This window comes from Maniola jurtina, chromosome 2 (genome assembly GCF_905333055.1).
Source record: "Maniola jurtina chromosome 2, ilManJurt1.1, whole genome shotgun sequence".
NCBI classification, from domain to species: domain Eukaryota; kingdom Metazoa; phylum Arthropoda; class Insecta; order Lepidoptera; family Nymphalidae; genus Maniola; species Maniola jurtina.
In genome coordinates this window covers 6161794-6186949 of record NC_060030.1, presented here as the reverse complement: position 1 = coordinate 6186949, position 25156 = coordinate 6161794, and the positions used below count along the sequence as shown (strand labels likewise).

General features: G+C 35.8%; 2 protein-coding genes across 4 annotated transcripts; both read left to right on the top strand.

The window, feature by feature from the left end:
• Window positions 1-2351: 2351 nt before the first annotated feature.
• On the top strand, window positions 2352-17290 carry LOC123873807 (zinc finger protein 251-like). Of its 2 annotated transcripts, XR_006797774.1 has the most exons (6): window positions 2352-2914; window positions 2997-3604; window positions 4649-4847; window positions 5343-5621; window positions 6220-6471; window positions 17280-17290. XR_006797774.1 is itself a non-coding variant. In XM_045918868.1 (5 exons), exons 1-5 carry the CDS (start codon window positions 2777-2779, stop codon window positions 6376-6378), a joined length of 1383 nt encoding a protein of 460 aa, XP_045774824.1. In that variant the 5' UTR covers window positions 2352-2776; the 3' UTR covers window positions 6379-6639. The 2 variants fall into 2 exon arrangements, 1 of the variants encoding a protein (XP_045774824.1); XM_045918868.1 differs by lacking the exon at window positions 17280-17290 and having other exon boundaries at window positions 6220-6639.
• Window positions 7490-25118, top strand: LOC123873765 (nicotinate phosphoribosyltransferase). Of its 2 annotated transcripts, none has more exons than XM_045918791.1 (11): window positions 7490-7785; window positions 8058-8228; window positions 8300-8426; window positions 10676-10759; window positions 12834-12961; window positions 15481-15943; window positions 19379-19644; window positions 23011-23129; window positions 23524-23685; window positions 23836-23964; window positions 24533-25118. In XM_045918791.1, the coding sequence occupies exons 1-11, from the start codon at window positions 7713-7715 to the stop codon at window positions 24608-24610; spliced, it is 1800 nt and encodes a 599-aa protein (XP_045774747.1). In that variant the 5' UTR covers window positions 7490-7712; the 3' UTR covers window positions 24611-25118. The 2 variants fall into 2 exon arrangements, with proteins under 2 accessions (XP_045774747.1, XP_045774756.1); XM_045918800.1 differs by having other exon boundaries at window positions 7491-7785; window positions 15481-15793.
• Window positions 25119-25156: the final 38 nt, after the last annotated feature.

The window sequence follows — 25156 nt, the reverse complement described above, 5'->3', positions numbered from 1 at the left end:
ACCCCGCCACCCGCGCGGACCGGTCTCCGCGAGCGATGCCCCGCAAGCCCGCAACCCCGCAGCCCGCTCAGCACACCTACCTACCGACTGACTATCCTTCACTTGCGTTCAACCCATCACAAAGCTCTACAAAACAAACATTACTTATTTTGCCTATTAATAGGCTTCAGACAACTTTTTGACACCTGTACTTAGCACACCTGCACTACAATGCTTGCCTATCACCTGCACCCTGGAAAGTCCATTGAAATAAGTCTACTCAGTACATAATACCTATCTACTCATAAGTAAAATGATCCCCTCACCGATTTTCGAACTGTCGCGTACCTACCATACTACACAGAGCTAATATTGTATCTATCATTTATTAAAATCGATTGAGCCGTTGAGTAGACCGTACCTACCTACCTAGTTACAAGCGGACATAGAAAAATTAACCAAAAAAAATTAAAATAAAGAATATTAGCCATGCTAATCATAACTATTACTCCTTTTTCCCTTCCAATTAAGCGTACTTGTGCCAGGAGTGGGTACGACAATAGTGCAACGGGTGGGGTTTGAACCGCTGACCATTCGGAATTCAGTCCGCTCCTCAACCGTTGAGCTATCGAGGGGAGATTGCTGCAAAAAAATCAAAATGACATATTTTCACTTATTAAATATCATCTATAAAAGGACAAGCTGACAGACTGACTGACTATCAACGCACAGCTCAAACCACAGATATCTGGTATCTAGATACTCTAATCACTACTAGACGGATCGGGCTGATATTTGGCATGCAGATACTCGTAGCTGTTATTATGACTATTAGGTAAGGATTTGTGAAAATTCAACCGCGTTGAAGGTAAAATAGAGCTTGTTTGGGCTTAAGGTACCTAGTTCAAGATATTTCTTGTTTTGTTCTACCGTCTACGTAGGATTACCCGTATGTTACGGATGACCCCGTAATTCAGAGAAATAAAACTCCCGTACTTTTTACAAATCCAGCCGCAGTTGGCTGGCGAAACCAAACCCTTACGTTTTGTCCAGTAGGAAGAATATTTTCCTTGTTCGGCATTGCGTGGACCAATTTTCCCCGCCTAACCGAAACCGACCCAATTTGAAACTGAATGCGGAATAACAACATAGTTATTATATGTAATTTCAAAATCAACATGCAAAATTTTTGTACATTTGTTCCAAAAAATGAAGAGCTTTTAAAAGCTGTTTCTTCAAACAATAAATAAGTAGGTAAGTATTTTAAAAAAAATATTTTATATTTAAAACACAAGTGTCCCGTAAAAAAAAACTAAAAACCCGTATTTTGATACATACCCACATTTTAGATTGCTGCTGGCAAGCTTCGTTCCCGTGGTGCCGGGTTTGGTCTTATTTGTTTGGTTCTTGAGAAGTGTCACGATATCTCCTTGTATGTGGTGTTGCTAAGTAAAAAATCAGAATTTCACTGGTTTTTGTAAATATTGGAGCCATTCCATATACATAGCTTCACGATATTTCCCTTATATATCGATAATAAATACAGCATAAATGTGTTTGCATCTTATAGAAATATTTAGCAGTAGGTAGGGAAATACAATATTTGAGCAGGTATAGATGATAGGTTGCAAGTCCATGGCAATCAATGGTTTTTATTATTTTTACCAATATAGAAACAGGGATAGCTATCCAATTTCTCATTCAGTTAAAATTAGATATTTATTCGATTTTTGACATTATCATTTTCAACATATTCCGTAAAATTGAGGAGTTTCTAATTGTTGGCAGCCTTTTTTCTACAACTAGGTACGCTTCTACGTGAAATCATGGAACTAATAAGTACTAGTTAGTAGGTACTTATGTATTTATTAATTCCATGGAAATAAAACGAAAAACTGACCAATGGCTGTTTTTTTTTAATTAACTGGTTTGACGGCTCTGGGTTCTAATCCTTTTAAGCCTGGTAGTTTAAAATTAAAGTGTCATGAATTTGATGCTGCAGTATATTTCTTGGCTAATCGCACTATATCTATTCCATTCAAATCAATTCAATTCAAATATCTTGCACACCAGAAATAAGAGCATATGACGGTCATAGGAATACGTCCATAGACTAATCACCAAACAGTTACTCGTCAATTCTTTCATTGATTGACATGACCCAATTTAAAACACCTAGGTAGGTAGGTACCTATGTTTCTGCCTTTCGCGGCGAGCTATGCATTCAGAGACATCTATGAGAATTTTATGGAACGTTCACTGGAAAGATCCTCACTAAAGTAATTGCGTTCTGTGGCTTAAAAGCACCTTAAAAGAGCTAGAACCCAGAGCCGTAAAACCAGTTAAAAAAAATTAAAAACCAAAAACCCATATTTCCCAATTTCCCGTCTGTGATTTCCCAGCTCCAATATTTGTTTTACGAAAATTTATTCCTTTTACAAAAAATAAAAACGTACTTAAATCGAGCAATTTTTCAAGCAAGTGTACGCTCTAAGCAAAGCAAGTTATTTTTCAGGTTAATCAGACCTTCGTCAGCGTCGCGCTAATACGATTGTGTTGTGTTGTTTTGTATAATGCTTGAGTTTGCGCACTGGAACATCAGTACCATACCATCAAATATCAATATTTCACTATACAAGGCTCATCATCGCTATATTAAAATGCGCATGCGTTATACGTCCCTAGATAACTGCGAAAAAATCACTACACAAAATGCACCTACACTTAGGTTACTTGAGTGGGATATATTAATATCTAAAGTGCGTTTCCTACTACTATTGATAACTATTATTTGATCATGTCTACAACTATAAGTAGTTTCGAAAGATGTTGCCGACTTTGCGCAGAAGAACAGGAAGTTACTATAATGCTATTCAGTGAGGAGGCTGAAGCTATGCTTTTAAAAAAAAAGTTGAATAAATACTTGTTGATAGAGGTAAACCTAAAATATTAAGAACAGTGTATAAATTATATATTTTAGTGTATTTAAATCTTAACTTGTATTAAACTTTTTGTAGGTTGATGAAGATGACAAATTACCAAAAAATATTTGTATCAAATGTTGTTCCAAATTGCAAACAGTATGCGATTTTATTGATAAAGCTATTAAAGCACAAGAGATACTGCAACAACTAAGTCTTACTCTGGAACAAAATAAGCCAAATAAAATTCTAAAGACAATAATTAAAGAGGAACCCGATAGCGATGATGATCTTAAATTTGCAACTATGGAAATTAGCGTTGATCCAATGATGGTCCTGCAAAACTCGGAAGATGGTCTGTCACCAAACATAGAGGAAAATAGTGAGATTGAGGAACAAGATGTAACTCATCTGCACAGTGTTGACGGGGAAGATGTAACTATAAAACTAATCAAAAGGACAGATAAGACAGATGATCCAAACTCAAAACCTGAGGAAGTAAAACCTTATCCATGCAAAACATGTGGTCGAGCTTTCCATACAGAATTAGCATTGAAAAATCATTGTTGGGTACATAAACATGAAACAGCAACAAGACCATTCAAATGTGGTTCTTGTAGGGAGCAGTTTGATTTCAAACACGAATTGGTAGCACATTTAAAGAAGCATAATACTTCTGGAATGTGTCTCTTATGCGGAAGAAGGTTAGTGAATAGTAAGTCTATGTTGTTTTTTGATGAACATAGTTATTCTGACAATTCAAAAGCACTTGTAAAACTTTATTTGTATAAAAAATTATTATATTCTAAGAAGCTGATATACGGCTACAATGCTGCCCAAACAAGAATTCAATCCAATTGTTTTTACACTGACATCCACATAATATTATGCAGGTTATACTGCGGGGGTTTACACAATTTTACTTGTGATTTTTTTTAAATGTAAACTTTGGACTTTGATATGATGATTGGATTTTAAGATAACATTAGTTTGGAAAAAGTAGTATGAACAGATTACTGGGTATGGGTATACAGGTTTCCTTACGATGTCTTCCTTCACTGTTAAAGCAAGTGATATATTAATTGCTTATTAATTAATGCACATAACTTTGAAAAGTTTGAAGTGTGTGCTCAGGCTTGAACCCCAACCCTCAAACAGAAGGCCAGCTATGGCTTTGAAAGACTCATTTGAAACTATTAAAATCCTCGCTTGTGTGCAGTATGGCTTACCACACTGCACACAAGCGAGCAGGGGTGAGTAGTTTATGAAACTTATGCATAACAGGTTATGCATAAGTTTCATAAACTACTATTTTTACCCTACTACAGCAAAGCCAAAAGGAAGGGTTATGATTTTAGCAGTCTATGCATATGTAGGTTTGTATTTTTGTGTGTTCCACCGTAACGTCTAAACTACTGATCCAATTAGATGAATGAGGTGTCAATCGATTTGTTATTACAGTTCGGATGACATAGGCTACATTTTGTATGAAAAAAATCGATCTGACAGATGTTACATCAAAAATTTTTTTTTGCTATTGTATCAAGTGGGATATCAAATGAAATAATAATATAAATTTAGTACAATGTTAAAATACACTGAGCAACAGAAAATCAATTTTACTATATCATAGCTCTCTATCGAAAGTTTGTGGGTAGTAGTTGGGTTTTAGTCCTGTTTATAAGTTGTAGCTTTGAATATGTTCTTGTATTACTCAAAAATGATAAATTTTTCATTTCATTTTGTAGGTTTAGAACGTTGTCTAATTTAGCAGCACATATGGAAGCACATAACTCAACCACTGGAAAATCATACACATGCAAAGTGTGTGGACGCTCCTACAACACTAGCAGCAATCTGAAGACTCACAGTGTCACTCATAGTAACGAAAGGCCTTACAAATGTCAATATTGCAAGAAATGCTTTAAGCGAAACCAGGATTTAAAGGTAACTTTGCTAATCTGTTGGCTTCACTCAGGTGGAATTTCCTTAGTGGGATTATATTAGAGAACCCATAGGCAGAATCTCAACTATCCGCATCCAGTGATTTGAGCAGTCAGTTTCTCCTTTTTTTTATATTATATTTAAGGAAATTCAATGGGAACTCTTTGATTTTTCTGTTACAATAAGTAGCCTAAATGTTTGTTTCTAGATTTAAGCTATCCCTGTTAAATCTGTCTGCCTAAATCAGCCTAAAGTCTGAACTCTTAATCGAGTCTGGAACTGAAGGATCTGGAAAACTTCACACATCTTAAAATTGCTAGATAAGCAGATTTTGCTCACAACATTTTCCTTCATTAAAGCTATGTGATATCTAATCGCTTCAAACCCACAGCTTCGAAAAGTTAGAGGAGCTGATCGAACCCCTGACTCCGACGCTGACATTACCGCTTTTTGCCGATGATATTAACTTATACTAATTAAATTGTTCTGGCATTACAGTTCCATATTAACCAGCATACTGGAGAGAAACCGTATAAATGTCCATTTTGCGACAAGCGATTTGCAAGTTCTGGCAATTGCTACTCACACAAGAGTCGCATGCATCCAGGAAGGCGTGCCGATGGAAAAAATAGAAAGCTAATTACCATCACGAGGGAAAGCCAGTCTATACAGTTTCGCCCTATCGCGCCTAAACCTGCTTGTCCAGCTGTGAAAGCACCATCCAAATACCAGTGCACATTGTGTGAGCATAGCTTCTTGAAACGGGATAACTTCACTGTAAGTTAAAAACTCATTATTTGTAAATACTAAAAGTCATAATTTAAAAAATAACACGACTGCCCTGCTTATTGCCACATTGAATTTTTGTCCATGAACCCACATCTGTTTAGACATTTAGGGATTATGGTGGAATAAAGAACCTCACATACATATATACATGATGAACCCTGAAAACATTACACACTTTTTTTTGAGCAGTTGTGTAGTAATAGATATGGTGACAACTAATGAAATCTCTATGGTAATCCTGGGACATTTACCACGAGATCAAAGGCGTCAGACGACTGTGTCTCCTTATATTGTACTACAATCTACATAGATATTCGCGTGGGGCTTAAGATAGGTTCCATAATCTTAGGTTCAAAACACCTTTTGGCACTTACCAGCGTGCTTCAAAAAATGCGGCCGCCAGGGTTGACTAAGACTATAAATTAAAACGTGAAGTGCAAATTATTAATTACTTATTTATATAAATAAATAAAATAAATAAAATCGTTTTATTGCAGGTTAGGGACCCATATAATCAGTAAAAAATACAAAATATAATATAAAATTAAAATATGTAGTTTAAAATGAAATATATCTTTGTTTTCAGTATCACATGTACCAACACACAGGCGAGAAACCATTTCATTGTTCATTCTGCAGTGAAAAATTTGTAACCAGACGAGGTCTTTTGATTCACCATGACAAATCCCACCCAGGGAAGGATCGCCCACTTGCTTTGATATCTCGGAATGCATTACTCAAGTAGCATTGTGGTGAAATCTGAAAATCTAAATTTTAATATAAAAACTGTATTCTACAAAATATGTAAAAGCTCTGCTTTTGCTATAATAATAATTTAGTCATAATTATTTTTATAGTTACATAACCAATGTAGGTAATGTAGCCTAGTTAGTTATTAATTTCTTGTTTTTCATTCTTTGTTTTTTTCTGTAATATAAAGAAATGAGTGAAATGCGAATAGACATGTACCTAACTGCGTTGTTAATTTTTAATAAAGATACTAGATAACTTATTGGTATGTATTGTTTTATTACCTATATAGTAGCGAGGATTTTAAGATACCATTTGCGTAAATGTGGTAATTTTATGGAATCAGATATACCTAGAGGTTCTTAAATAATTTACAAAACGAAAGAGTAAATAGCAGTAATATTGAGGGGGCCGTACCTCAAAAGGAAAAAGGAACCCTGGATCACTTCGTTGTCTGTCTGTAATGTGACTTGTCACACCCCTCAAGGAAACTGATAGAACAGAAATGAAAATAAGGAATCTTAAAGTATCAAATTAGGTGATTCTACTTTAGTTCCAATCTAAGTCATTCGGTTATGGGTTTATCCTACTGATTTTGGGGCTGCCATACTGAATTTTTTGAATTTGCCGCGATTTTCTAGTACAATATTCAGGTTCACCAACTTTATAGTTAGAGGGTAGATAATCTGTGGCTAGTGGATAAAAGTTAGGCATGGAGCAGAATGAACTAAAATCGATGGTTTTTGCATGGAGTGTAAAGGTAAACAAGGACCACGATCCCTTAAGGGTGAAAAGTCTGAAAAGTTATAAAGTGAAAAGGTTTAAATAGTAACTAGTTAACTAACTAATAGTTCAAAAAATGTATATATGGTTCAAAAACCCTCTAAATTGGCGCTAGCGTACGCAAAGGGTATGGTATTAGAAAAAAGGGATGCCATGCCATGCTCCAGAGTGTATCGTGTACTAGACTTGGTTGTTTGATAAAGTGGCTTTTTGATTGAGTTTCACATGGTTTCAGGGTTTTGCTCCAAGGTTTTTCGTCAATGCACTATCTGTGTCACGTCAAACGTCAGTTGTCAATTTGACATAACATGTGACATTGATGATTGAATTCGTCCATTGACCTTTTTAATGACCTCAAGGTTGAACAGTCAATAGAAAATTAAATGCGCATGCGTAAGTAAAATAAATTCCTCCAAGTGTTTGGCGCGCTGATAATACGAGGTTGCTTGATCACGATGAAATTATATCTCTCATTAGTCGCTCGTCAGTTATCGTTCATTTCTCACGTTAGCTACCATTTCGGTACGTTGCCGATTTCGTTTTGAGATGTCTTGTGATCATCTGTTAAACAATAAAGAAATGGCTCGGCAGAATGGTATTGTCCAACCTTTGCTTACAGGTAAGTCCTACGTACGAAGAATGTATAATTTAGGTTAAAATATTTTGGAGCGTAATTTGAAAGTGACAATTTTATATTTTTACTTATATATGCTTACTTCATTACATTACTTTTATAAATTTAATCCACATCATTATTTATACAAATAAGTATAAAGTATTGGAGACTTAGTTTACTTAGGTACTCTTATTTACGAAGTTTTTTTAATTTTTTTGTGAAAACTGCATAAAAACTTAACAAAGATGATTTTTCAAATAATTACTATTTTACAGATTTATATCAAATAACCATGGCCTATGCATATTGGAAATCAGGGAAAGTTGCTGATACAGCTGTCTTTGATTTATTTTTTCGAACAAATCCATTCCAAGGAGAGTTCACTATTTTTGCTGGACTTGAAGAATGTCTCAAGTTTTTGGAAAATTTTCACTATTCTGACAGTGGTATGTAACATTTTATACAATTTATGATATCACTAAGTAGAACCTTTTTTAAATTTTTATAACTTTTTCAGATATTGAATACCTAGTTCAAACTTTGCCTGCCAATATTGAACCAGAATTTTTTGAATACCTGAAAGACTTGACTTGTAAGGATATCAAATTAAGTGCTATTGAGGAAGGTTCTGTGGCTTTTCCGAGGTAAGTTTTCTTTTTTTGATTGAGGTTCCCTTAGTTAAAAACTTGTATTCATAGATTTTTAAATTGTTCCATAATAAAGTATATACTACAATAATGTAATGTTACATGTACTAATACAAACTAAGTTCAAATGTATAAGAGCTAAGAGCATACTTGGACTGCTCAGAGTTAAAACAAAACAAACATATCTCTTCAAAAGTTAAAGTACACTCCTCCTTAGGCTCGTTAAAATGTTGGAGTAAAATTTATGTCTCACTTATCTTGTAAATATTATGTGGTGCCTAGTGAGTACATGGATGACGTTATTAATTATTATTATCACTGTGGAGATTTAAATTTATTTGTCAAGGTTCCATATTATGTGCATTTAATAACAAACTAACATTGATTAACTATCATATTTGTGCATAAACCATAGGAGAATCATTTTTTTTTTCAAGAATAATAATTGTATTTCAAAATTCACATACCTACCTTATCGGAATACTGCAATACTCAAATTCAAGCTTAACCCACCTTCAGAACATTTGTGTCTTGTTATTATGTCAATAATAACTATTGTATCAAACCTAATCTAATGTTTTTCTCCAAACTAAAGTTAATAGTATCTGCATCCTTTTTTTGAATATTGCTAAAGTAGGACGGACAATGAACTTTAAATTTTAGTGTCCTCTACAAAAAACAATAGGCTCACGACTGGCGCCTAAATTCACAAGGTTTGACAGTTCTAAATTAATTTAGGTTTGTTTGTCCTTTTCTTATTATATTGGTAAGAAAAAGATGCAAATACTCTCAAATCTGCCTTATTTGCGCTCAGAATCAGCACAATTGAAAAAAAATCTGCCATGATATTATTTTTCACTGCAATTTTAAATTCAATATTTGAAGTTATTCCAGTTAAACAGACTTTACAGGACACTGGCATATTTTGCTATAAATTGCAATATGTATGTTATTCTCTATACTAATATTACTTATTAAGAGCAAATATTTGTTTGGTTGTTTGTAAGTCCACATTGTGCACTATAAATCAAAAATTATTATGCTTAAAAGTAAATAAAAATCTGTTTTAGAATGTACAGGTAAAGCTCTTTCATATGATACCCCACTTGGTATAGTTATCTTACTTTGAAAATTAAAAATACTAACATTATTTACTATTATCTCATCATGAACACATTTTTTTTTTGTTATGAAACCACAAATTTACGGTTTAAACGTACCCGCCCGCCAAATTTCATGATTCTAGGTCAAAGGAAAGTACCCTATAGGTTTTCTTGACAGACACGACAGACAGACATACGGACGGACAGACAGACAGATAGACAGACAGACAACAAAGTGATCCTATAAGGGTTCCGTTTTTCCTGAGGTATGGAACCCTAATATATGGAAAGAAGCATGCGGTAGCTTGCAGACAGTATTTATACATTTACAATTGCCCCATTATAATTTCTTAATTGGCTCTCTATATTATTACATCCTAATTTTAGACTATAGGGGCATTCACATGGCTTGGCTTATGTTAACCGTTTTGTAATTTATACAATACATGTTACGTCATTACTACACCGATAATTTAAATAGATCGAATATCTGATGAGTTCGATCACAGTTGAGCAGGCAGACATTTACAAGCCAGCTAAGATTAGCAAGCCAGTCAGACAATGACATGTGGGCAATTGCGTGTCTATAGTGAGAAATATATTAGAACAATGCTAGGTTTAAGTTTTGCCTTCATATAAAAAATCTGCGGTTATTCAAAGGTCGGAAAATACACAATACACATACCTACGCAATCAAACATTTTTAGTTCAGTTTACACGTCATTGAAAATGTTTTTATCCTCGGTAATTGTTCTCTTATTCGTCTGTCTCTAGTTCTCTACACATAAAATAGTACTTACCTAGAATTTTCTGAAACAGTACCTATATTTTTCTTTTTCTATCATGGCTGGTTGACAAACATGAGAAAACTGGAACCGGTGGCCCTAGAAATTTGTGAAATTTCGAAACTGATAGTAGATGATAGATTAGTAGATAGGCGAACGGAAATAGGAGGTGCATTAAATTTTGAATTTCAACGGTATTTAAAAAAAATATTAATTACAAGATTTTATGCCATAAAATTTGCAAGTAGCTAAAAACTGGAAAATATAATTATACAAAAATAAAAGATGGAAGTAAGTAGGTACCTATAGGTACATACAAAATAAGGTTCACAGACATTAAATTTAGCTTATATTTCAGAGTTCCGCTGTTGAGAGTTGAAGGCCCGCTCATAATTGCGCAAATACTGGAGACGACCTTATTGACTCTAGTTAACTTCGCAAGGTAAGCTACTATACCTAGTGTATGACATCACATTAGATTTGCATGAAAAATGCCCGTAAATATATACTTATACGTACATAGCTATTTAATATTATATTACCGATTTGTATGCATTTTCAGTCTATAATAGGGTACAACTTTGTGCAATAATTACATATATTATGAAACTTATGCATTATTTTTCTATACACGTGAATTCTTAGCTGAGTTTACGGTATTCTTGTAAAAATCTAAAACCATCGATGTACATGGATAGGCCCCTCGAAGATAAAAAACGCGCTCAAAAAGTCAATAGAATTTGCAAAAGTCTATCGACTTTGTCAATGACGATGACGTAAGATTCAAGCGTATTTTTGCGGACGGAATTGTATGGGAAAGGCTAATCCATATACATCGATGGCTAAAACTAACTGTTATAATAGTATACAAAATAGAAAGATTTTTATCAAATAAATTTAAAAAAAAAACTTTTACAAATGCTTTTGTATAGTCAAAAGAATCTATCACTGCTGCGGAATGCCTTTCCTGCGAGAGAAGAACTAGCAAGAAACTCGGCGGTTGCCCTTTTCAAATATTCAATTTGCAATAATTGTGCAATAAGTAATTACTTTATAAGTAATCGTAGTCCCGTGCATTGCTTGAGCGGGCCAAATACACGCTTTTTTATCCACGCGTTTACATATTCTTTGATTGTACATATAATATGATTTTATTAGGAGTACGCATACTTTTTATAATTTTTTTTAAACTTGTGTAAAGGCAAGAATGTAGATCCTATAGTAGAGTGCTGTGGTACTCATTGACTGCATAAAGAGTTTGCAAATATAATGTTCAAGGTTTGTGTGTACTATGTACTTAGATATAATTTCCTACTTCTGATGTATGCGTTTCTAGAAGCATAGAAAATTAATAATTGTCGTGTATTGTAATACTGCCTATAAGCCTTGTTAAACTGTTTGTTGTACTTACTGCTATCTAATTTTATCAGTCAAGCTCTGCTGGGTGAATTAATTACTGCAATTTGCCGGTAATAACTTTTGCATCTATGTACGTACTTCATAATGAATACAATATTGAATAAACAAACCAGATATCTACTCGTATGTAGGTATTTTATAATAATAAAATAAGGGAAGTCTTTTTTTATTACAAGGTTAAAGGGCAGTCAGTTCAAGTATATAAAGTTAAGATATTTATTATAGATAATCATAATATAAATATATTATTATCTTTTATCATAGTTCATAAATCGTAATATTATATGAGTATCTCAGAGTTCAATTAAAATCATCACCACAGAATTTTTAATAAAAAAAATGTACTGAAATTCAAAATCTACAACAAGGAGACTTTCAGTTTGTCTTACTATGTTTGTTTATTTTTTGCATGTCATTTCCACCATGTTAGATTTATCATGACGTCATAACACGGAGTACATACCTAATGCTATATCGAAGGTAATGAACGATACCTCATTTACACTTCGTGTGCGAGTGCGTTTTTAGGGTTCCGTACCTCAAAAGGAAAAACGGAACCCTTACGTCGTTCATATAACGTCTGTCTGTCTGTCCGTCCGTCGTGTCTGTCAAGAAATCTATACGGTACTTCTCGTTGACCTAGAATCATGAAATTTGGTAGGAAGGTAGGTCTTATAGCACAAGTACTAAATAAAATATAAATCTGAAAACCGCGAATTTGTGGTTACATCATTAAAAAAAAAAATGTGTTTTAATTTTCAAAATAAGATAACTATACCAGTGGGGTATCATAATATGAAAGGGCTTTACCTGTACATCTTAAAACAGATTTTATTTATTTTTATGTAAGTATAATATTTTTTGATTTATCGTGCAAAATGTTGGAAAAAATACCCAAGTGCGGAACCCTCAGAGCGCTAGTCTGACTCGCACTTGGTCGGTTTTATTTCAATGAGCATACTTTTGATAGATTTCTTATTATTAACTTAGGTGTACACTGTACATTGTAAACAAAGAAACACACAACAAAAGCCAACTACTCTCAGAAAAATGGTATTCTGACTTCTGAGATTATGTATAAATAAATTGCATTTCAGTTTGATGGCGACAAATGCAGCTCGATATAGAATGGTAGCGGGAAAGAACATATCTTTACTTGAGTTTGGATTGAGAAGAGCGCAAGGCCCAGACGGTGGTCTCTCCGCATCGAAGTATGCTTATATTGGTAAGATATTTTTATTTTACTTTCTGTATGTGTGAAGCGCTGAAATTGATTTTTATAAAACGGACGGAACTTTTGGACGGAATTTTGATAAAATCGTCCATTGAAAGGGGGCATGCTAGAGAAGCAGATAGGTTATAACTTTTATTGCGGAAAAATGTAAAATCGTCATGGAAAATCAGAAATCCCACGCGTTTCCACAGTTATATTATAAAGCTTGCATGCTAGAACTGACATTGGCTAACTTATATCGTGGTAACATATAGCAGCTTGCTCATTTAGAAAAACCGGTCAAGTGCGAGTCGGACTCGCACAAGAAGGGTTCTGTACCTTCGTATAAAGTATACCTAACACGTAGCATGTAGAGCACTGGAAGTTAATGACGGACTGCGCCATCTATGTCTGATTTAGTAAATCAATTTTTTGTGAATACATTTTAATTTTTTTTGTGTGACATTTAACCACAAATTCACGGTATTCGGCCTTTTTCCTTTACTTGAGCTATAAGATCTACCTATCTGCCAAATTTCATGATTCTAGGTCAACGGAAAGTACCGTATAGGTTTTCTTGACAGATACGATGGATAGATGGACAGACAGACGGACAACAAAGTGATCCTATAAGGGTTCCTTTTTCTTTTCGAGGTACGGAACCCTAAAAACAGAAATTCGCGGACGCAGGTAAAACTAGTGTTATATAAATTGTAGCTTCGTCAACAAAAATAATGGTTTTCTTTATATAAAAGATGATTTAAGCGTTTAAAATAATATGAACGAAACATTGTGTAATATGTTCAAGGTATTAATAAAGTAGGTAGGATGTAAGTATGTTTGACTTTTCATTTTAACTAGATACCTACTACAGAAAAATTTGTTACATGCAGTGTCTGGGTCTAGAGCTCAGTTGATGACTCAAATTTTACGTTTAAAAAAAAATCTAAATAATGTTGTAAATTCGCTGAAAAAAAAGATCCCGACGAATTGAGAACGTCCTCCTTTTTTAAAGTCGGTTAAAAAGTTGAATTTATGAGACTGTCCGCGTGGTTTTAGAATTTTTAAAATCCTGTGGGAACTCTTTGATTTTTCGGGATAAAATGTAGCCTATGTTATGTTAATTTAGGGTATAAACTACTATATCAACTCCCCCGTCAAATCTGTTCAGTTATTGTGGTGTGAAGGGGTAACAATTAATATCCAAGCTAAAAGTTGTTTTTTTCATTATTTATTATTTATTTTAATGTTCATCTTTTATTCCATTTTATGTTTTACAAAAAGAATTCATTTTTTATTCCACTACAAGTTAACCGTCGACTGCGATCTCACCTTGTGGTAAGTGATGATCCAGTCTAAGATGTGGAAGCGGGCTAGCTTGGAAGGGGTATGGTGGTTTTAATAAACCCATCTTTATCGGATTTTACACGGCATCCTATTTAATAACTTTGCTGTTGCGTATAAAATGATGACGTACACCTAATAATGATCAAAATCTAACAAAGGCGTTCGTCTACCCTATTATTGATTATATTAGCGCAATCCTGCAGCTTATTGCCGTGAAACCAAACCGCTTGGTACCAGGCACGGCGGGGGTCGTATATAACACGCTCAACGCCATTGAATCACAAGGAACCCCGAATAACAAATAAGTTTCTTTAATTTGGTGGTATCATGCAAGCACCTTGACATTGAATACTTCTCCCATTACTCAGGGGTAAATGAAGTTTCGAACTTCTTTGATAGCTTTTGGTTGATTGATTGTTCAGGCATTCTGAAACCTTGACATGACCTTGCCTAGGTAGATATACCTAGACAAATAGAAATCTATGGGTGCTTACTATGTGAACTGCCAACAGTATGTATATTTAGTTGAGTTATTTAAAACAAAAAATAAACCGGCCAAGGGCGAGTAGACTTGCGCGCACCCATTCCGTGTCTTGGAAGGATAGATATACGTGTAACTATTTGGTTGACTTATTCGACGACGGCCTAAAAAGAAAATAATCTAAATTAATAATGTACAGTAAAAAATAGTAGGTACATTGAGCTACATAACATTTAAAAAGCAAATTTAAACAACGTTGTTGCGATTTAATTAATGGAAACCTCCTTCGTGCCTTTAAAAATAATTGTAGTGCGACGGGAAGTACCTTAGGAATGTTATGCTTTGGTGACGAGACTTTTTGAAAAGTTGTAGCTTTTTATTCAGTTTGACTCTGGTTAAACTAAATACGTGAAATTAGTACAGAATTTAGAGAATTATATTTTACAGATTATTTTAACTTGATACCGTTTCTGTGAAAAATGGCCTTGGTACACTAACAAACAGACGGACCTATCCTATTTTCCATTATGAGGTATAGAACCCTTAAAATTTCGGGTTGGCGTTTATCTTGAATTGTAAAGGTTTCTCAAATGTATCAAAGCAACATTCAAGTATTTTTAAAGAAAACCATAGGTACTTACCAAGATAGTTATAGGTAATGTGATCTTGGATAATAAACGGGCTTATCACATAATATTTGCAGGAGGATTCGACGGGACGAGCAATGTGCTGGCCGGGAAGATGTTCGACATACCCGTCAAAGGGACGCACGCACACTCGTTCGTGACGTCATTCAGCACGCTCGACGACCTCCATTCAGTCATACTCCGACACGCAGAGACACAAAAACAATGCAACCTCGTGGAACTGGCCGTAGAGTGGCGCCGGCGCCTCTCGGCCGTCATTGACGTGTCGCCGGAAGAGGCGAGCGACGGCGAGCTGGCCGCCCTGATATCCTACGCGCAAGCCTTCCCCTCGGGGTTCTTAGCGCTAGTCGACACGTACGATGTGAAGAGGTATAACTTTCAAGGCTTACCGTCACGCCACCGCCAGCATACGAATGGGCATTCCGGCTACAATAGCAACTGTGGATCCAATGGTCGTAGAGTTCGAAACTCGACTATACGTAGTACGTGTGGATATAGCACGGTCGAACGCACACTGAGGTAAACATGCAAGACCGCTATTGACATTTGGTGTCTGATATAAACTTATTATTGTTTTGCATCGCTCGTTTGTGGTTCATTTGTAATGTGGATATTCGCTGAATTTAACCTGGCGATAGTCCAGACGATCACTTTCATACATTCATCTCGGGAAAGGGATGCATTGCCGATTCACACTTAGGTTGGGTTTAACAATGCGAGTGAGCACATGTAACTCAATATGGTGCCTGGCGGTACCGCTCTTACCTAGTAGTTCCGAGTCATTCCCAAGCTTTGGCAGTGAAGCGCGCGTGGACGGCGTTTCACTAACCGATCGAATGTACATATAACAGTACAGACTCTACATTTTGCTTCAGTGTGACGTATTGTCCTAGAACATTTAAGACCTATAATAGGGACAATTTTAATCATTGGGCACAGTTGCATTGTATAGGGATTGCACACATTCACAGTTACTCCTTTTAATATAATTGCATGAATTTCATTACACAGCATATAGTGTCATAGTTTTACTTTAAGTCCCTAGCCTACTGTGGCGCACGCTATGCAAGGACAGGCTATCTACGTAAAATTTTAAGCCGCGTTCACCAAACAATAACATGCGTATCTTTAAAACTAGAGTGAATAGGCATCTTCTAGGTAAACGCGTCCCATCTTAGGCCACATCACATCCCATCAGGTGTGATTGTGGTCAAGCGCTCACCTATAATGAATTTTAAAAAATGCGTTTTCCGTCGAGTCGCATCTTTGTGTTCGGTGAACATTGGTATAGTAGCACAAAATATATTCACCAAAATATTAACGTTGCATGTTGCGTTCAACACATGGCGCATAGTAATTGATGTGAATGCGGCTTTAATACAAATACGTAGGTAGCATGTTCATGCGTCGCTTTCGGTGATGCCCCTTAATAATTCTTATACCTAGTACCTACTAAGTCAAACTATTAAACATTAGTGTATATAATACTGTAACAGTTATTTTCTCTAATTTTTTAACTGTACTTGTATTCGTAAGGTAGCCTATAGCTGTCTCCGTCGATGCTTTTTGTACTAAATAAATGAACCCCAATGTCATCCGCGTGGATGTAGGTTTTTTAACATCTTGTAGTTGTTTGTTTTTCCGGGACAAAAAGTAGCATATTTCCAGATCCTGGGATGCAAGCTATTTCTAGACTTTTAGTCAAAATTGATTATACGGATGAACCGTGAAAAGCTAGCAGACACAGACTCGTATTTATGTCCATACTGTCTGTCTGTCTGTATTTTATTACTTTATTATTTAAAGTATTGTCTGCTTTTTGTCTTGATATTATGTATATAAATGTTATGCTTAGGTTACATAATGTACCTATCTGTTTATTGCGGATAATAAACTCATTATTATCAATAACACAAAGATAGCTGATAAGTAAATGAGTTCAAGACGAAACACGGTTAGGGTCGACGACGCATCGTCAACTACAACTTATAATAATTTATAAATTACCCTAGTTCTCAATTGCAATTAATTAATTATCTTGTAGTCATATCATTAAAAGAGGCTTAATGCAGACATTTTTAAAACTCGTTATGTATGTATGTCAATAACACAGCTTATCCCCATATTGGTGGTATGGTGGTTTCACTGATCAAATTATTGAAAACTAGCTGATGCCCGTAACTTCGTTCACGTGGCTTAATTTTTTAAAAATCCCGTGTGATTCCCGATGTATGAATCCCGAACGCTGTGATTTTCTGGGATAAATGTAGCCTATGTCACTCTCCAGGTCTTTAACTATACCCATGCAAAAACACTCGTCGATCTGTTGCTTCGTTACGACGTGATTGAAGGACAAACCAACTAACAAACACACTTTTGCGTTTATAATTGGGTAGTGATGTATTTGGCACTTCATTATTCAATAATTTCATTGGTGGAACCTAAACTATGCATTCATAGTAATAATTGTGAATACCACCCGTATTCAGTCATTACTACGAATGCATAGTGTTAGGTATTATAGAATTATGATACCAAAGGTGCAACACGTTTATCGCCTGCGCAGATGCAAAGCGCGACGATAATGAGAATTTTTCACACTGACGTTAACTGTGCGCACATCTGCCTTTTAGTATGGATGACAAAGGGATGGCAAACTTTGGGGTTTGAAAATTTCCATACCTACTATAGTAAGATGACATTTACGCACAGTTATAACTTCAAACTAATTTGGGTTCAGTAAAGGAGAATGTGACACTGATAGCATTATAATGCGTATACGTTTTGAAACATAATAGAAACTGTATGATGCTCATCACACTGATGCTCAATGTATGGCGAGCGACAGCGCACAGCTGCACGTCTTCTACGCGCGTTTCGCAGTGTGAAAGCGTTCATACAGTTCGTTGTATTGCTTGCTTGAAGAAGCTACCGGGTGATGCTATACGATGCGTTGCGGCGCTTAAGCGTGCCGCTGCGTCATCCTACGTACAAAACACAGTACCATGTCACTCGATGCGTTATGACGTCGCGTAGAGCGGCGCCGCACCGCACGCGCAACGGACTTAGGTGGAAAGGCATGATGCGGTGCGATGCTTTACTCTGTCGAAGCGGCAACGCAATGCTCGTGTGACATCCAATAGTCGAATTTATTGTGGTGCAGCGCCGCAACGCACCGGAAACGCATCGTCTGGCCTCAGTCTGATTCGCTGCCGCGTCGCTTTCTGTAGCACTTTCTTTAGTACATAGATTTGATTATTGAAACACTATAACGTCAGAACAAAAATGGACCTAAACTTTTTTTAAGTCGTACCTACAATCAATACTAACCAGTTTTATTCTGATAAGTTTTCGCTTGGGGTGCTTACTGTGAATTTATGTTCGTTCCCTAAAACAAGGCAAGTTTTGTCCTTTTTGTCTACTTTTGTTTTATAGTTTTTCAATACTCGAACTCTATAAACGTTCTCGAGATGAAACTCGAGTTTACTTAAAAACGCGTACAGACTTTGCTGTAAAAGCGACGATGATATGGAAAAAATTGGCAGTAAGTGGGGACTGCCGGCAGAAGACAAATTAAAACCATTAAAGGGCAGGCTTTTTTTGGATTTTATCGCTAAATCGTTAATTTAAAATGCTTAGCAAACTTAAAACTAATAGCTGACGAGGATTTTACAAATTTTGAAAGACCCTGTATTTAATGATTATTATGAAATGATTTACTTTTGTCATAGGCATCATCCCAATTGTAGTGTTGAAAATTAAAATCTCATAATTGTATATTAATATCATTAACATTAGTTACATGTATTGGTACTCCAAGCACTATTAACATTAATCGAGACCTTGACGTTTTTAGCCATTCCAAAATCGCCCAACGCGTCTAAAGAAGTTTTCACTTCAAAATTCTTCTTTCTATAAAATACTGTCAATTTACAGCTAAGCGTTTCTCGACAGGAGTGGTCTATTGAACTTTTGCGCGGTAGCCCTTGCGTTGAACGACTGTGGATACAAAGCGGTGGGGATCCGAATAGACAGTGGTGACCTGGCGTACTTGTCCGTCCTAGCTCGAGACACCTTCCACCAGGTCGCGGAGCAGTTCCAACTGCCCTGGTTCACCAACCTGACCATTGTCGCCTCCAATGATATCAACGAAGAGACCATACTAAGTTTACACGAACAAGGCCATGCTATTGACTGCTTTGGAATTGGAACTCATTTGGGTAAGTACCTATTTTTTTCTTCTAACTTTTGTCAGGAGATAGCTGCGATTTCGCCCGCATTGTATCGCTATAAAAACAAATGAAGCAAAGTATTACCTGGTAGAAATAGTATATTACGAGGATTAACTTACTGTTTTGACTACCAAGTTGTTTATAATTTAAAATGTCATCTAGCGGTAACCTTAGATATCTAGAAAATCATAACTCTCTGCGTTGTTATCTTGATTACTGAATGTCGTGTCCCCCTTACACTAATTAAGTACCTAATAGTGGGGCTTTCTTGGAATAATAATAAAATTGGATTTACTGGCACGCAAACCAAAACGACACAATATTAGTTAGAAAATATTAGTTTTTTTAACAATATTGCGTTCAAGTATAATTTAAAAAAAATCTACACACAGCTTTAACAAAAACTAATTAGGGTTCCGTTCCCAACGGGACCTATTCCTTAGCCTCCGCTGTCCGTCCGTCCGTCGGTCAGTCTGTCGGTCGGCTGTATCTCGTGAACCGTCAAGGTAGAGAGTTGAAATTTTCACAGAATGTGTATTTCTATTGCCGCTATAACAACTAATAATAAAAATTTCAAAATGGCTGCCATGAAAATTAAAAAAATGTTATTAAATAAAAGTGTTATTTCTTATACTTCGTGTGTAAGTCCGACTGGTTGTGTTTATGATTTCTATACAATATCTCTTTATTGTACCGGAATTGTAATGGCAGCGATTACTTGTAATTTATATTAATTTTCCTTCCCTATTTGCGTAAAGTCCCTTGGCGGGAAACCTTGAGTTAGTCGTATGAGTAATATAATGAGTTCACGAGGTGTGATATAACGAGACGTAATTTATATTATTTACATGCTGTAAAATAAATACGATATCGATATCATATGTAATATTATACTATGTTGATCCAACAATTCATAAACATAATCTGCTTCCGGTTCTATATTAGACTATAGTATATAAATAGGTAGTTACATGGTCGGCACTTAATAACGTTAAAATATTTAAAGGATTTTAATAAAATAACAAGTGTAAATTAAAAATTTATAACACCCCCGACAAGTGAAGGTTTACAGTAACTAGAAAAGAGCTGATAACTTTCAAACGGCTGAACCGATTTTCTTTGATTATAGCTAAGAACACTCTCGATCAAGCCATCTTTCAAATAAAAAAAACTAAATTAAAATCGGTTCATTCGTTTAGGCGCTACGATGCCACAGACAGATACACAGATACACAGATACACACGTCAAACTTTTTGGGTCGGGGGTTAAAAAGATTCTATCTTGGCTGGGCCCTGGGCGCAGGTTTAAATCGATCTGATACTAACTTTGAAACCACACGTTTTCAAGGAAATCTGACAAACCAGAGACGCAGATATTTGTTTCTAAGACGTATCCACAAAATTTTGAGTTTACTACGTTTTTATGAAAGCGCTGGAGAGCTAGTTATGATGGCGGCCCCACCTATAACAAACGCAGCGGTCCAATGGTCTAAAATTTGATCATCATATTTCCAGCGCGAAGAAAACAATTAACATAGTAATAGATGACGCCAAACTTCTTGAATGCTCTGACTTTCTTTGTTTGCACAGGTACAATAAACACAGCCCTTTACCCAGCCCCGTAAGATCACGAGCTCTATGCTCTGCTCTCGCTCCCTCCATTTTCTTCCTGATAACTGTTTAAATGTTACTTGTCATAAGTTCAGAGCATACAAGAAGTTTGGTATTTAGCATAATATAGTCCGTTCAAAATGAGAATTCGCTATTTTACATCTATGTTTCAACTGACTTGTCAAAAATACGATTTTAGACCTTATTTCAAAGGTGAACACTTGTAAACCGTACTTTCAACATGAAAGTTGACACTAGAGTGAAAATGGTGAGTGAGATCTCATTTGGTACGTATTAAATAACCGTCGTTTGGTCCGACGGACGTTGTATCATGGTCTTTATTTACGACGCAAGTACATGCCGATTGTGTGTCCTTCGTGATAGCAAAGAGCAACAAAAATAGGCTAGCTATACACTACGTCATGCTGTATTATAACTTTGTTTAGGATTTAGATAACTATTCACACATTTAATCGAAACAGATAACTATTTACAACGACATAATATTACTATCTTATCAGATGGAAGCCGAAATACAACGATCTCTATTAACAAAAGCCTAAAATGATGTAGCGATTATTTTTCTGTCAAATCATTACCCAGTTTTAAAACAAATTCTCAATCTGCGATTGTGATTGTATTCACTTATAAACTCTTATCTTTATAATGAAAAATGCAATTTATATGTGTCTTCATTTAGATCATGTTACGAGGATATAGTATAATATTTAACACATTCTCACATACCTACCTACATTCACGAGTCAGACGAAACAATTTTCAAAAGTTTCGATGAAATGTCCAAACAGAAAGAGTTGAAGAACTAAATGTTTTTTTTTTTTCATAAAATGACCATTAAAATGTCCTTTTCATTTTTTTTGCGCTCTTTATGAATTTCAAAAGCATCAATTAGGTATTGTTTTCTTATCATATCTATAATTTTTATGTATCACATTATCTTCCATTAACATTAACAGGCAAAGATTAAAAATTAGTACCCAGTGGTGACACATTGGATAATTAATTATGAACGCCTCAAAAGGTTCATGCCAAGCCCAAAACACATATCTGGCAGGGTCACCTATTTTATAATTTCTCGGGCTTGCTTATCCTTCCTCTATAGGGCGATTTCAGACTAGCGTATTTTCTGCGCGTATCTAGTTTAGGTATATACCTGCGCTACATTTCGCACTTCAATAAATTGAATGCGCGTACTTGTACGCTCGCACAAGTGGGTCAGTTAGTATATTATGAACTGACTCCAACGATAAACGACATGCGAGGTTATAAGCGCGTCTGCGCTCGCATGAGATGCGCGTGTGATAAAAGGCGCGCGTATACGCGTGTATAATGTGTAAAAATGAGTTCTCAACTTCGCACGCGCCATTTTAACTTTATGTGTGTGTGTATGTAGTCTTTTTACTGTACGGACTATACAGACGACTTCAAATGAGTCAAAGGCAGCCGCTGGAGGATGGCAGTGCAAGACCGTGGCGTGTGAAAGTATCTATAAGAGACCTATATACAGCACTGGACGTCTATCGGCTGGCAATGATGATAATGATGAGATGATGATAATGATAAGATGATGATAATGATGGTGATGGTGATAATGATAATGATGATGATGAAAATACGCTTGAACTAAAACGAGCTTATACGCGCAAAAAACGATAATCTATATATAACGATAACTGTGATCACATTGACTTGTCTAAATTCAAGTTTAAATTTCAATTACAGTGACTTGCCAACGCCAACCAGCTTTAGGATGTGTATATAAACTTGTGGAAATCAACGGACAGCCCCGGATTAAGCTGAGTCAGGATGTCGGCAAAGTCACAATTCCTGGCCATAAAGAGGTAAGATGTAGACTTAGTGAGTGCCTACGTCATAAAGGGAACCTATTGTCAAAAAAGCCTTTATCACTTTCCACATCTTTAACTATATCCATATAAAACATCATGTCGAGGTTTGTTAGCAAGTCGTCCCATTCATAATTCGTCCAATTCGCAGCTCGCCCCATTCGCATCTCGTCCCATTGGCAGCTCGTCCCGTCCGCATCTCGTCCCATTCACTACTTATATTCACAACCCGTTCTGTTCTTAGCTCTAGGCTAAGTAACCCACGTCGATCCGTTACTCTGTTGCGACATGATTGAAGGACAAACCAATAAACCAACAAACAGACTTCCGCATTTATAATATGGGTAGTGATTTTGACTGTGACTTTAAATAAGCAATAAATTTGCTCTAGGCGTACAGATTGTTCGGTGCGGATGGGCACGCGCTGATCGATCTGCTCCAACGTTCGTTGGAACCTGCACCAGAGGTGGGGCAGAAGGTCCTGTGCCGCCATCCTTTCCAGGAGTCCAAGCGGGCTTACGTCATACCCAGCAAAGTGGAACATCTTTATAAGGTAACTACTAACTAGCAAATGTCACTCAGATCTTTGTTCATGCAAAAAATTATGTCTATCCATTGCTCCGATGCGGCGTGATTGAAGATTTATACACAGCTTTCATGCGGCACCTACATCAGTAAAACATCTGTTTCCGTTTAATTCCAGGTATACTGGAAGGATGGTCGAATTTGTATTCGTCCTAAGCCATTAGTGGAGGTCCGGGAGAGAGTGCAGTCATCGCTGCGTACTCTGCGACAGGATATTAAGAGAAACCTGAACCCCACTCCATACAAGGTCGGTATTACATCGCAGTAGTATTAAATAGTGAGCAGTGCCTAAGCCTAGTGGTTAAGGCGTCCTTGTCCTATTCAAGGAGTCACAAATCTCTGTGTTGAAAACTCGGCTGAATTTGTTGTGGGCTCTTCTCAAACTTGGGAAGAAACCGGCATGCTTGGGTATTCTCCGTAATGTGTTCAAAGATTTGTTAAAATTGCCAATCCACTATTAGGTAGGCCTAAAGCTTTTTCATTCTGAGAAGAGACCTGTACTCAGTAGTAAGCTATTGATGGGTTGATGATGATGACGACAGGATGATAGCCTGTTGCTTAATTAAGACCTCGGTCTCCGATTTGAGGGGTCTGGGGTTCAATTTGAGGCATTCGATTCTAACTTTTTAGAAGTAATTAGGTAGATATCATTACTCACTGGCTTAAATGGTGAATTTGTTAGCGAGTGACAGAGATGAAAGTATAATATGTGTATTTCCTATTATTAAGCGCCTAAAGAAATGATTTTGAATATTTTTAAGTAATTTAATGTTCTACGTTATTAGAAAATAATTTATACTTTTATTTTCATTCAGGTGGCCGTCAGCGATGATTTATACACCTTTATTCATGAGTTGTGGCTACAAAACGCGCCTATTGGTGAACTATCATGAAAATCGTAAACAAATGTTCCCGGCAATAAATTGATAGTGCATTCACTTTCTAAGCCATATCCTATGGGAGTTAAAACAGGCTTAATCCAGGAATATAAATTATATTAAATGCGTAATACACGTACGTAATTTAATCATGTTATTAGGTCTTAGCGTTCTTGGTTCAATTTAATTTCGTTCTTGCTACTAGTGATGTAACGAGTACTAACTGAACGATCGAAATTCGACTACGTTTTATGTCATATTAAAATAACATGTTTTTCAAGTTTTATTTAGTTAATAATAATTAATTATATTTAGTAGGTGCTCATTGTATCACAAGTTTCAAAATTTTATTACTGTACAATATGTTTCAAATAAGTATAATATCATGAAATCCTTCTACAAGTTTTGTATTGAAACTAGATTTTAGCTTTACCTATAAAATTATTCTAAAAGCATTATTGTTACAAAAAAAATCTTGATTCATCAAAAACATCATATAGAATAGTGTGTAACTTGGGGCCCAGTCTTTTTTCATAATTATTCATTTATTTATTGCAATTT